The 14,402-nt window shown below is 40.5% G+C and overlaps 1 protein-coding gene across 1 annotated transcript in view; it reads left to right on the top strand.

Moving 5' to 3' along the window:
* The window catches only part of ST6GALNAC5 (ST6 N-acetylgalactosaminide alpha-2,6-sialyltransferase 5), a 65,823-nt gene that overhangs the window by 38,095 nt on the left and 13,326 nt on the right, over window positions 1–14,402 (top strand). The window contains exon 3 of the mRNA XM_079313359.1: window positions 13,479–13,888. Within this exon, the coding sequence (XP_079169485.1) occupies window positions 13,479–13,888 (410 nt within the window). The remainder of the gene's footprint in view (window positions 1–13,478; window positions 13,889–14,402) is intronic.

Raw genomic sequence — 14,402 nt, 5'->3', positions numbered from 1 at the left:
GCTGCAGAGGAAGCCTTCTGCTGATACCAGGTTATGGCATTATGCTCTTAACCTGCTGTCAGCCCAGAAGGAAAGATGAATCTGCTTTCTTTGGGTTGAGATGCCACTGCCTGTCAAACCAGAAATGTCTTCTGTGTATGCACATTAAAATGAGCACTAAGCAGCACATGTCTGTATTAGGACTTTACTATTCCTAAGTAGCAAAGGCTAGGATTTGTTACAACACAGCATGGGAAGAAATTGGTCATCCATGAGGTGGAGTAGGATAGGTCTTTTCCAACAAAATTGATTCTGTTATTCTGTGATTTTCCCTTTGACATGGTTTTTCCATTCCTGCCTTGTAAGCACTAGCCCTTTCCTTCATTTTAGGTGATGCATTTGCAATTTCAGTTTGTACATATCCCTTTCTGGTTTTGCTCTTCATTTGTATACAGGAGGGAAGTAGATACGAGAATTAGGGGAAATAGTGGTGAGCACACTCAAAGCCACAACAGAATAATTTGGGGACAAGTGGTGTCTTTAGATATGATTATGACATCTGGATACTTGGGAATTACATCTATGTGTGTGAACTGAAGTTGGAAATGCCAAAATACTTATAAAGGGTACAGTTTACAAGTCATGTATCATTTTTGCACTGAATAACTGATTTGTCTTTGCAGTTAACACCATTTATGTCTGAAATAGAACAGTAAGTGCAGTGTCCCTGTTTGCTAGCACTTCAGGCTTGGGACTGTAATGTAAAGTATAATGTCAGGCAGTGCCTTGCTGAGCCTAATTTATGGCTTTGGAACAGCTTGTTACACACCCGGTGTGGGACTGGGTGATGGGAGTAAAGAAACCCCCACCTTTCCATGTGCCCTAACAGCAGATTGCCAGGTCTGCAGAGCTCTGCTGCATCAAAAGTAGATTAAATCTTTATTTAAGAAGCACAAGATGGTGATAGTGCTCTTAAACAGTAGCTGCTATTAAAATGTCAGTGTTGCTGTCAGTCACCACCCAGCACCTGAGTTAGCACTGCTTCCCCTGGCAGTCAGAATGGAAAATAGGTTGCTACTTACAGTGAACTATTGTAGATGAGGAGCACAGATCTAATCCTTTTTGATATGGCTTATTATTCATCTGTAAGATTAAAAATGTATGTTGTATTACTTCAGGGGTTGCACTGACCTCTAGATTTCATGCTCCTGGATTCTAATACTTCTTATGTACTGTTATGTTTTTTATTCTATATTTTGGCAATATCAAGGCTTACATGTGAAAGAAAATGTAAAGTTACAGATAAAATGGTGATTGTCCATTTTCTGATAACTTTGGAGTTTTGTTTTGTGAGCACTGTGCAAAATGGCAGCTATTGATATCTTAGCTAATTATTCAATCAAAGAGTTGGCAGGTCAGTCAGTGGGAACGATGTACAGTGGACTAGAATTGATCACACTTCATTTCCCATCAATTGGCAGAGCAAATGGTAGCTTGGATGATAAGTGAGGATCATTGCCAGTCATTTCTTGGGCTCATGCCTTCCATTATTTATTTTTACCCCTCCAGATGAGACCCCCCCCCAGACTATTTGATGAAAGTGAATGCCCTCTGATGTTGGTGAATAAAGCAGTGCAGAGTTTTTGTAGCCTCTGAGGGACATGAGACTATTTCTGGCTCCATAATTGATGCTGCTGCATAGTCCTATAATCATCTAACCTTATTGAATTGTCCCCATGTGAAGATTTGATTTCAAATTTTGTAATCATTATACATCATTTATTTTCACATAGATTACAGGTTCATCTGTAAAGTGACACAATTTCACCCCAGAGCTCTTTGAATATTTGGCTTTTCACTTTAACTATTTTAGGTTATGCTTCTAACACTTCCAACTTTGGTGATTTACTGGTAATTAGTAGGGTTCCATGACACATTTATTGTAACCTTCCAAGGAGTGATGAATCAGATATGTGCTGACAAAGAAGTGGTTCCCTAAGACTTTTATTTAATACAGAAACCCAGAGATAGATCCCATGAAGAGCTTTGGTGTGTAAAGCAGGACTTAACCCAGTTAAAGCTCTACTCCTAAAGCTAAATGAAAAGTTTCAGTTAAAAAAAATCTTTGCTTAGCTGCTGACTAACCCTGAAAACACATAAATGAGCTTTGCTGTTTCCTCATTTGAATTTCAAGTGAACTGATGCCTACATTTGTTTTTCTGCATCTGCCAAAATCTTTGCCTCAATCCTGTATAAGGCTGTTCAGGAGCTGAAAATTAGAATTTTTTTCTCCCAGGTTTGGCAGAGCCAGCCTGCATTCCCACAGCCATCAATGTCCTTCCACAGCTGGAAGGGACAATGCCATTGACCCACAGGAACTGTTCTTCAGATCACTCCAGGCTGGAGGGTAGCTCAGGCTTGGTGTGGGATTCTGCATGTGCTCCAGTTTCTGGGGTTGTGTTATTTTGTTCCTGTCAGAAAGGTATCATTCTGTTTAGCTTTTGGGATAGAGCTGGATTCCTTTTTGGAGAGTTGAATGTTCAAGAATAATCTAGTTGTGACAGGAGAAATGTTTTTGCATTAATAAGCTTTCTTTTGAAAATACATTGCTTTTATTTGCTCTCCCAGGTGTCTATTGGTCAATACTAATTGAAAAAAAAAAATCTTATTTCTGATATGAAACCATCCAAATTCTAAGTAAATATACATTGAACCAAAATAAGCTATTTTAATAACTTATTTTTAATTAAATGCAAATGTAGCATCCTTTGCAGTCTGTTAAAGCAAACATAACCCCCAGCACATTTAGCATGTTAAAAAGAAGATTTTTTGCTGTGTTCAGAATATTACACAGTAATTAAAAAGGAAACCAACTAAGCCTTCGGAACCTGTCCCCGTCTCTAAAATGTAATTAATTTCTGCTTAATTATAATAGTAGGGCTGTACCGTGATTATTATTTTTGAGGGGTAGAAATCTTGCACTGTTGCTTGCTTTTTTTCTGAGTCTGTGTTTCTGGCAGCAGAACACACGACAGAAAGGGAAGGATTTAGAGCTAAACTCCAGCTGTAATTAAGTGCTGACACATCAGTGGAGTTTGGCTGCGTTTCCTCAAATGTGGGTTTCCAGGACAGAGGCTCCTCCTGGCTCTGCTGTGCTGACAGGAGCTGGGATTTCTCCTGGGACCATTCTCCTGTTTTTCTCCTCGGGATGTGCAAAGCTGGGAAATAAGCAGGGCTGGCCCAGTGCAGACACTGCCCTGCCCAAGGTGAAATTCCCACTTTGTCCGTGCTGGTTTTTAGGATGTCAGGTCACCAGTGCTGTCCCTTGTGAGCACTTTGGACTGTTCTGCTCTCCTGGTGCCTGTGCCTGAGCCAGGATTATGCTCTCATGCCATCTCCTGGCAGATTGTCCCCGCTGTGCCCTGTCCTGTGTTTGTCACTGGGTGCCAGCCCAGCAGGGTCAGTGTCCCGGGGGGCTGCAGGTGCCCTCCGGTGGGTTCCAAGGGGTCCCTGGCACAGGAACAGGGGACACTGCACCTGCTGAGGCTGCTCCAGCCTGGGGGCTCAGAGGTTCCCCCTGCACAGCAAGGGGGGCACAACTCAGGGTTCCGAGGGTGTGCTGGGAGTGGGAGGCACCAGGGCTGTGGGCATGTGGGCAGCAGATTGCCATACAAAAAACTGTTGTCACTCCAGTGTTTCTCCCTTACAAGAGGACAATATCCTGCACTTTGTCATGACAATTGAAATTGTGGCTCTAGGGAAGGTCTGAGTCAGATGGGTGAGCCTTTTTTTGGGGTAGTAGAGCTGGAAAGATGAACTTACATGTCCAGTGCAGAAAAACTGCTTTAGAAAATGCCCATTGCTCTGAAGAAACTGGCAGAAGTTCATTCACATAAAGAAGAATCCTGGGCTGCAGCCAGGTGTGGTACAAAGCCCTGAAAAGCAAAGATTGGTTATAGAATTTAAAACTTCCTCCTGACAGGTTATCAGTTAGATGTCATGGCATTCTGTAATGGTGATTTTTAAACAGTGAAAGACTGAGAGGTATTTCAAAAAAGTGTCTGCAACACAGAACTTCTTGGTTTTGTTCTCCTTTTCATTCTTCCATCACCACCACTACTGCCACCCATCTTATCATAGCAATTTGGGCTAAATTTTCAGTGTCACTAAAATTCAGTGTCACTAAAGATAGCAGTGCTGTGCATCCACCTATCTTTTTTTTTTTTTTTTTGTTCCTGCCTTCTTTTGACTTCTGTTTGCATCCTGTTCTGATTGTGAAATGGATCCAGGGAGTGATCCAGTGAAATACACTCCATCCCCCAACCCAGGAAAAAGCAAGCAAAAATTGTTCATTGCCACTGCCAGGTAAAATGTACTTAAATGACACACACCTCACACCCAAGGAGCACAATTTAGGACTAATAATGTAAGATAAAAGGCAGATAAAGTGTATAAAGCACTCAGAAATCCCCTGGGACTCTGGGACTCCACATTTCACCTCTTTGCAGGAAGGTTTTGCTTCTACTGCTGCTCACTAAGAGTTGATTCCTTTTTTCTTGATTTGTGTTTTAAACCTACCTCTTGCATTCTCCCTTTCCTACACGTCAATTTCTTTGACCAAATGCATTATGTAGCCGTGAATTTAAATTACATAATTTCACTGGTTTCAGGTCAGTTACATCTTTAAACAAGGAGTATTACTGAAGAGTGTTAACTAAGTGCTTGGAAATCATGCTTCACTCAAATTAATTGATGGTAAAGCATAAATAAAAGCATTTGTGTGCCACAGCCACAAGCCACTGCCCTAAACATCTGTGAAATACACAGATCTAGAAATAGACTTTACTCCTAGCAAGGTCAGCCCCATCTCTTGTAATTAGCTGGTTTGCTATCAGCTCTTCCCTGGCTCAGTTTTTTAAGGGCTCCCCATTCTCATATGCCCTGCAGCTCAGGGTACCTTCCTCTGAGAGAGACCTTCCTTTGTCTCCAGCAGCCTTTTTCAGTGGTTCCTCCAGAGATTCCAGTTAACCTCATCCTTTTCACCCACACAGAGCATGGCTTTGATGTTCTGCTGTAAACTGAAGAGCATCTCTTTGGAGAGGCAATGCCACATTGGCAGACAGAGGGGCAGCTCTTGTACTTGATTGTCTAATTAACCCTCTCTGGCAGGTTCATTTCAGTGCTAAATGGTTCCATGTACAAAGTGTTTAATTCCATATTAACCTGCATGCAGACAAATAGACTCAATACAAGCATCCTGATTGGATAAATGTGTTTATTTTTGTCTCCTGATCAGGACTGTGGTAATAGTGAACAACTGGAGAGACATATTTTGAATATGAGAGAGACCTTTTAACAAAACCCCCAAAACTGAAAGAGCTGACCTCTGAATTAAAAAAATTATTTTTTAAATGTAGCTGTAGTCCAAAATCAGTTAGAATTGTATGATACATAGTTGCAGATATACTGATGTTTATGTCTGTCTTCAAGATATTTTCTTTGCATCTGGTTTTTGTCCAAAAGTAAATATACAAATACTTTAGCACAAAACGCTCAAGAGAGAATTTTCTACATATGTGCATGGGAGAAATTTGCAGTGTGTTTCTACAACCTGTCACTCCTAAGTTAAATGGATGTTTTGGCCACTTGAGCTGCCAGTACCTGTTCCCAGCATCTGTCTTTGTGTCAGTATGCCAGTGATTGTGGAGGCTGCCTTGGGATCCTGCTGTGGAGGTAATACAACTTTGTCTATTATTGAATCTGATACACCCTCAGAAAAACATTTTGGATTCAGATGCAGTATTTTCTGGGGGGGGGAAAGGGTTTAAATCTGCTTTGTTTAATTTTATTCTCTAATTTCTGATGTGCAGTTGAGTCAGAGGGACAGAAGAGATATAGAACAGCCTGGTTTACATAAAACAAGCTGATGAAGATTACATGGAGCTACCACATGAGAATCAAAAGACCACGAGGCTGAACATTTTTGACAGATTTTGAAGGAAAGATATTTGAACAAAATTTTTGAAGAAAGAGCTTTCAAAGGAATAAGGAACGTTATTTTTATTTCACTCTACTTCAACCAGGTAGAGAAATATAAGACAAAATACATTTTATAAAACTTCTCTGTGGGGTCAGTAACTTTTTAATTAGAGATTTGGTTTTACATTTCATCTGGCCTGTTCTAGGGCTAAGATCTGTCAAAACTGGATATCATTGGAAAGGCTTGTTTTGTCCTTGCAATGCCCATCACATTATTGCCTTGTAGAGATAATAGTGGTAGTGGGAGTTTAGATGCATTTGGATATGCCAGATAGTGCCATAGAAAGAAAAAAGTGCTTTAAATTGAAAACTTAGGCATAAAATTTTAAAGATCAGTGATGCTTGACTCTAAAGCTGGGTTAGATAAAAAAGGGATCCTGTGAAGCTTGAAGCTCAAAAAGTATCCTGCATAGCCATGACAGGTGCAGAGAGAGCATATGAGGGCATACTTACATGAAGTATTTAAACTGGAAAGAATTGCCAAAACATACTAAAGCAAAGAAGAGAAGTTGATGTGAAAACATTCTGTAGCAAAAAACCCAAACCATCCAATACCTTTCCTGGAGATCGTTATAATTTCTGATTTTCTGCCACTTCAGTGATAAAAATTTGCATAGTTAAGACACCATGCCTGTGGCTTTATTTCATTTTAGTGCAAGTACTTTAGCTGCAGAACAAAAGTAAGCAGTTTGATGTAATATGGATGTCTATTTGCACTCCTTTTAAGATAAACATTAGGCAATAACCATTTCTTTAGAACCTGTATATTGTTCGCATGACACTCTCTCTTGTATAACAGTTCGTGTTCATCAACATGATACATTCCTGCCTGATTTTCCAGTTCTGCTTTTCATTGAGGATATTCTTTTCTTTCTCTGATTGCTTTTTCTTCTGAGACCATTACTCTAGTTGATAGCTTCAGGTTATCATTGTATCCTATCTCCCTCTCCAATAAGCCTATGATTGATACTAATCTTCCACATGGGACACATTTATAGGTTTCAGGATGGAAACTACTCTCTAAATCTTAGCTTTATATGTGCTGACAATTTGCAAGGTTGCACCTTATATTCACTTCAGGTGGCTTAGGGGAAAACATCAGCACCTGGTAATCACGCTTCTAAAATAAGAAGAGAAATGTGCCCCATATACCAAAAGTTACTCTGTGGTTCATCTCCCTGCTGTTGCTCCTGCTCATGTATTTTATATAACTGGAAAGGGCTCAGTTTCTTTAGGTGGTCAATGTCCTGTAACCAAATTCATGCCTTTTCTTTCCAGTGAGAGAAGCCATATTTTAATTAATCTAATGGAAGCTTTGACTAGCAGGCAGTCCCTGAAAACGAGTTAATGTGCTGGAAAACACTTCACACAAGCAGAAGACTCTTCATTGACTAATATGCTTTACGGTACTTTTTCTAAGAAAATTGCTCCAGTGAAAGCTTTGTGGAGTGCATTTGTTGGGATTTTTCCCTCTTCATAATATAGCCTCATGATCTGAAATTTAATTAGATCTGTCTAAGGACCTTTTGACAATAGGATATTGTGTTTTTCCTACAGGTTTTGCAGATGCCCCTCAGTAGGGTATCATGGCAAAAAAAAATTTGATTCCTTGGCAAAATAAAACATAAGGTGCTGTGATCAGTGGTGTGAGGAATGTGCTGGAATTTGACTGTTTTACTGTCTTATCCAGTATCTGAAGGCAGAGTCCAGTTATATAACTAACTCAGAGGAATCAATGGGAAATGACAATGCTAATGTTTCCACAATATTTGCATATTCAAGCTCCACAGCACAAGAAACAAAGAGCAGTAATAAGAAATTCATTTGTTTTATCTTTTATCTTTTTAAACAGACATTCATTTATCTTTATGAGCAGACTTGCCAGACCTTTTTTGAATTGCAAAGTTTTGCTGCAAATGCTTGTTATTTGGATTTGCATAAGGATTAACAATGTTGGGCAAGTGGTATCTCCTAACCCTTTCTGTTTACTTGTGTGATATCAGCACTGGGATATAGTTTTGAAGGCAATCAGTGCTTTTAGTTCAGTGGATAATGCAGTTTGTTTTCATGGTAAATTCTCTAATGTTCCAGAAGTGTACTTCAACAATAATTATAAATGTATTTGCTCAGAGGATTTTTTTTTCTCTCTTTGACACCACTGTACCTGCATAAAGTGCTCTTATCTAGCATAAGGGCTAAAGAATCAAAAATTATGAAACTTGAGGGGGAAGTCTGAGCTAGCATGCAGGGTGTAGAAATCAAGCTACACTCCTGTACGAGTACACGTGCAAATGTCATGGTCAAAGTAAAATATTCTTTTAGATCTGAACTTGGCACCACAAAATCAAAACTCACAGAGACTTTAAAAGGGCATTTACTTCAGCAAGGTACGCTTTAGGTATTTCAGTTTGGGTTTTGTGCTGAAGTTTTTTATACACAGAAGTGTTACCTACAATATTCCAATATATATCTGTTAATGATTTCTTACATATATATGTATATATATTTTTTATATATATATATAATGTCTCCCAGAATCTTTGCATTGTGGAAATCACTTCTGAAGTGCACAGCTGTGCTTTACTAACAAGACAGCTTGAGCCCCAAGCTTGCTGCATTGGCTTACAGAACACAAGTTACTTGGCAAATGTGAAGCCTCAGGGTTTCTATTCTTCTTTAAGGTGGTTGCTGGGAATCTCTCAAAGAAAAGCAGATTTTACCTTACAGTTTTCAGTCTTTTAGGGAAAATGGTAAGGAAGGAGGTACACTGATAGAAACAATACATGCAGCTTGTAATGAGGGAGGGACATAATGGCATGGGAAGCTTTACAGTTGGGGCAGTGTGAATGACAGGGGCTCACCAGAACTGGAGCATTCAGCAGTTTGTGATGTGCCAGCAATGGGCTGGGCATGGCTGGAGCTCCTGCAGAGCTTGGGATACAGTTCTGACAGGGGGATTATCCTCCAAGCCTCTGGGAAGGAGCAGCCAGCCTGGTGGAGCAGTGGTTCCAAGCCAGCAGCGTGTGAGAAACCTCAGAGCTGCTCAAAGCTACAAGAGAGTGAAAAAAATTGAAGCTGCCAGGACAAAGTATTCTATCACTAGCAAAGCCTTAATTATTTAGTGTTTTTGCTAGTGGCTGATGACCCAGCAATCGAGAGCAAGCCAGAAGTAATAAATTGCACTGCACATGGTGTGAACTCAGGGTTCATTAGCATCACGTAGGAAATGTTGATTAAGTTCTGTGCACAAAGCAAGGAAAACAAAAAGCAAATACTGAGATAACATACAGTGAGTGTCACAAGCTGTTGTGCTTTGGCCAGGCACAATGGCCACCAGTTAGGGGAGACATGAAACTCCTTCCAGAGAAATCACCTGCTTTGTACCAAAAAGACAAGGCAAGGCTATTCTGGAATAAGGTCACTTTCTCCTGAACCAGTAAGACTGGCTCTTACAGGCTTTATGTGTGCTTATCAACCATTACATACTGAATTCAACTGAATTAATTCAGTTGAAAACAGGAACAGATTTGCTTTGCTATACATCACTCTTCTTATTTGTACCACTGCTTTTACTTGTGCAGTCAGTCTGGGAGACTGAGAGGCTGTTGGTTCAGTAAGACAGTTCAGGTGGTTGGTACAGAAAGGAACAGCTCTGTAGTCTCTCATTCCAGCTCTGACAAATGCTGGCCAACAGTAGAGGTGCTGCAGTGCAAAAGAAACATTTTGCACTTTGTCTCAAGTGCTTAGTTAAAGGTCATCCAGCCAAAACGAATTTGGGTGTTCTTTAACCTTTCATGGCATCTCTTGTCTCCCAATATACTTTGAAGTCATCTATGATATTTCCAGATGTACCAATGAGGAATGCTGGTGCTCATGGTGGTCTTTTCCTGCTGAACTCAGTAGTGAGCTGTTCTCACTCCAGGTTTTTTTTTGTTGTTTTGGTTTGGAGTTCTTTGGGGGGTGGGTTTGCTTGTTTGGTTTGATTTGGTTTTGTTGTTGTTGTTGTGGCCAGGTCATCATTGCCAAGATAAAATACTCTGGCTTTTATTTATAGAACAGAAATTTTTACGCTACTGATAATGGAGTGATCTGAACCCAGGGGTCTTGAAAGTAGGTCATTAAGTACTCAGTATAAGAAAAAGTATGTTTTACAGTGTTCATGATATTACTGGAGAGAGCTATCTTCTTTTCTAATTCTAGGCTTTAAAATCAAAATACTTCTATAAGCAAAAAAAGAAAATTATTTTATTTCATCACAAAGAAAATAATTATATCTGAGAATAACATACTTTGCATCAGGAACATTTTTCAATTTATTCTTCTCGAGCACTTGAGCACTAAAGTGTCTGAAAATAACATTTTTCGGTGATTGGACAGTATAGATTTTAAAGTCAATAACAGAGAAAATTACCTCAAATTGGAAAATACAGAAACAACTGTGGCATTGTTTTTTGTTTCATTAACCAAATCAGGCATTTGTGATAGAGCAGCAGCACTTCTGGGCTAATTTCTGGGAGCAGCCAGGAGCCAGTTTGGCCTGTGAGAATGCTTGTAGCTGTGCAAAGCTGCACTTACTCGTGGGCACAAAGGTGCTTACCCTATGACAAAGTTCCCCTGCTGCCTCCATTCCCTTGGGATAGCCCATCTATCCTTGAAAAGCACCAGCAGATTTGCCATCTTCTGGGGCTCTACACTGTGAACTTGTACTGTAACCTCTGTTCTCCCTCTCTCCATGCCTGTCTTGGAGAGGTGATTTGGACAATTTCTTTGCACAGTGCTTGGCTCAGGTGCTGTCCAAGTGCCTGACCTGTGTTGTAGCAGTAGCCATGTGCTCTGCCCTGCCACAGAGGTGCTGCCCATGGAGTTCAGGTACACATGAACTATGGCTGCTTACTAACAATGGGCACCATTCAATATCAGCAGCTTTTAAATGAATGATATGTTACACTTCAAAGTAATTAACAAAGATGCTATAAAACTTGTCTACCTCTCACCCCATCCCTTTTGAAGCAAAGCTCCTGGAATATAACTCCTATTTCATAGGGTTTGCTTTTTTTTGTTTGCCTTTTTTTTTTTTTTTTTTTTTTTTTTTTTTTCAAAATATCACTGTAATAATTACTGTTTTCTGTGGAGTTAATGTTCTTCTGGCTTAATGGCCCCTGGTGTTCTCAGGCCATCAACTTTTTCCAGCTGGTCATCAATCCCAAAGAACTGCCTTGTGCCTCCATTATTATTGCTTAAGTAGATGACATTTCTGGTGCTGCTGCTGCCTCCCAATGAGATGATATTACAGCCAATGGCTTTTTTCCCCCCTTGCTTTCACTGTTGTCAAAGCATTATAAACAGCTGGTGTGAGAATGTTGTGGCTGTTCACTGTGAATTCCTCTGACAGTTTTTAGGTGTGAGTTTTGTAGACTTCAGCTGAAAGAATCTGAGTGAGGTGACTGAAAATTGCTTGCCTAGAGCAGCTACAAGGGCTCAGCCCCCATGTATCATTCAGGAAGTGGCTAGGCAATGCCTGACTGTTTCAGTCTAAAGACTTTTTCCCAGAAGGAACATGTTTCAAACAAAATCTGGGACTGATGTTCTGGGGGGGGGGCGGGGTGTTAATGTTCATTACATAGCCTCAGACCCCTCCCCAGGTTTTCACAGCTCTGCTCATGGCTGCCCTTGTTTCCTAACCATTGATGGATTCTGTGGTAGACTTTTGAAAAAGAAACAAGGAATTTGTAGTTCAGTAGGCCAGAAACCAGCAGAGATTGTTCAGGTGAAAATGCCTTGCTATGTGGATATTCAAACCTGTGTGAGTTAACATTGGTGCTGACTACATTTCCTTTAACCTCATTAGCAACTTGTCTTGCTTTCCCAAGCATGGTGGTGGAGCAGCTAGTTCACCTTAGAGCCTTTCACTAGGTCATTCATCAAAGTGGCAGAGCAAAGCTTAAAGGAAAATGCATGTAAATACTGCATTAAGAACCTTGGCTCACAAAGGCATGAACATTTTCACCCATACCATTAGCTCTGGATTATAGTCCACAGATGTGAAAGGGACTTTGTTTATTGGGGGAGATGGAGATACAAGGCTTACTGGTTGAATCACTGTGCAGATTGTATACTTTTTCCTATTTTTTCTTTAATTAAAACGCATTAAGCATTCATGAGCTAGTCTCACAGAAGAAAGAATCTCAGACTGTAATTGTAACCACTTAGTACCTTCAAAATTAAAACCAAGTTGCTACAATAAAACACTCCCATCAAGTACTCAGGGCCAAGGCATTTTCAAACAGAAGCCTGAGATTGTGTCATACCTACATCATGTGTGCTTTTCAGCTTTAGAGCTTTCAGCTCTGACACACTGCAGACTGATTTTGACACTGGATTCTTGTATAGCTGTAGATCAGAATGATCAAGCATGTGCAGTTCAGTCTCTGTGCCAGGGGCTTTTCTGATGGGTTTTTTTGTTGGGCTGGTTTGTTGGGTGGTTTTTTTTTTGGGGGGGGGGGGGGCACGGTATAGGTGGGCATTGTTTATTTGCTTTGTTGTTGTTATTTGTTTTTTTTCAAAGACACTAAGATTCACACCAAGTGCAAGATACTATTTCCTGGAGGGTTACCAAGGCACACCCTCAAACAGTCTTTATTTACCTTACAGTTTATTGTATTCTTGTTAGAAACTAGCACTTTGGGAATACTGTTAACCCTTGCCCCTTTTAGTTCTCATGCTGAGCCGTAGATAGTGACATGCTCCTCTATAATTGATACCTGTGGTGGTGGCATACTTCGGTAACATGATTTATCATGCATTTTCATTTTCATGAAAGCTTGTTTTTCTCTTCTGCTTCCATTAGGTCAGCACTCACTGAACAGGCACCTCCCATTCCATTTTACTGTGTAACTTTCAAAGATGACCTGACAAGGTAGCAAAGGTTCAGTGCACTAACTCATGTCATGTAAAATACACAGACATTACTGACCAGCTCTGGCTGTTGAACCATAAAGGAGAACACTGCAGTGTTGTGGCACAACTTGCAAACAGCAGGAAGGACTGGGCCAGGGTATCAATCTCTTCCCTTAGCAAATGTCCTGACCCCAGGGGTTAAAAGCTATTCACACATGAACTTATGAAGACTTAGGATTTATTATTTCCTGAAAAAAACCAAAAATAAGCGAAAGAATAAAAAGTAATTATAGCTCTTATAGCAAGTGGAAGAAGTGGAAAGGAGGAGTTACACAATGGGCTTAGCTCTACATAGGAACTCTAAGGGCTGTACACCCACACCATATTCCCTCCAAAAACGTACAGGTAATGGGTCCCCAGCTGTTTGGGAAGACTGCTGGGAGAGATTTATGTACATTGCTCTGAGGTTTTTGCTCCGAAATACGCCATGAATGTGCAAACACAGCCGGGTGGTGGAAGGGAAGATGTCTGCAGCTAACTGTGCAGTGTGCTTGTCTTTGCAGCCATTGAAGATGCACTGCAGGAGCTGTGCACTGGTCACCAGCTCTGGACACCTGCTGGGCAGCAGACGGGGGCACAGCATCGACCAGAGCGAGTGCGTGATCCGGATGAACGACGCGCCCACCCGGGGCTACGGAAGAGACGTTGGGAACAAAACCAGCCTGCGCGTCATCGCCCACTCCAGCATCCAGAGGATTTTACGGAACCGCAACGAACTCTTAAATATGAGCCATGGGGCTGTGTTCATCTTCTGGGGCCCGAGCAGCTACATGAGGAGAGATGGTAAAGGCTTGGTCTACAACAACCTGCAGCTGATGAACCAGATTCTGCCTCAGTTAAAAGTGTATATGATTTCTCGACACAAGATGCTGCAATTTGATGACCTATTTAAGAGGGAGACTGGAAAAGACAGGTGAGAACTTACATGGATACACCTGGGGATGTCACAGAGTAGTAAAATAATGCAGTTTATATATACCAATTTCAGATCTGCTCAGAGGGACAATCTTGCCCATTAAATCCTCTGCCTCATGAGTTTTAATGTGGCATGACATGCCAAATAACATCACTGGGAACATAAGTAAAAAATACACATCAAAATGATTTGTATGGAGTGTTGCCTCATCAGCCTAGAATACCAGAGTCTGGATGTACTATTTATAGAGTCGAGGAGGCAGGAGCTGTTTAAATCTCACTTTGGGGTAATATACCTTAAAGTTTTTTCACTGATTTTGAAAAATTAGAATGGATAGGTTATGTTTTCTTATAGAGGAAATGCCACCATTCAGTGAATTATAATAGCTGTTTATTGAATTTAAGCATTCTTGGAACATTGCAGTTGTAAAGCTTCTTGTAAAACAAATAAACATTAGTCATACATTAGGTGCTTCAGAACAGTTCATCTTACATTTGCAACTGTAAAATGG

This window comes from Erithacus rubecula (genome assembly GCF_903797595.1).
Source record: "Erithacus rubecula genome assembly, chromosome: 10".
In the NCBI taxonomy this organism is placed as follows: Eukaryota; Metazoa; Chordata; class Aves; order Passeriformes; family Muscicapidae; genus Erithacus; species Erithacus rubecula.
The sequence above is the reverse complement of the archived record's forward strand: the minus strand, read 5'-3'. Positions and strand labels throughout refer to the sequence as shown.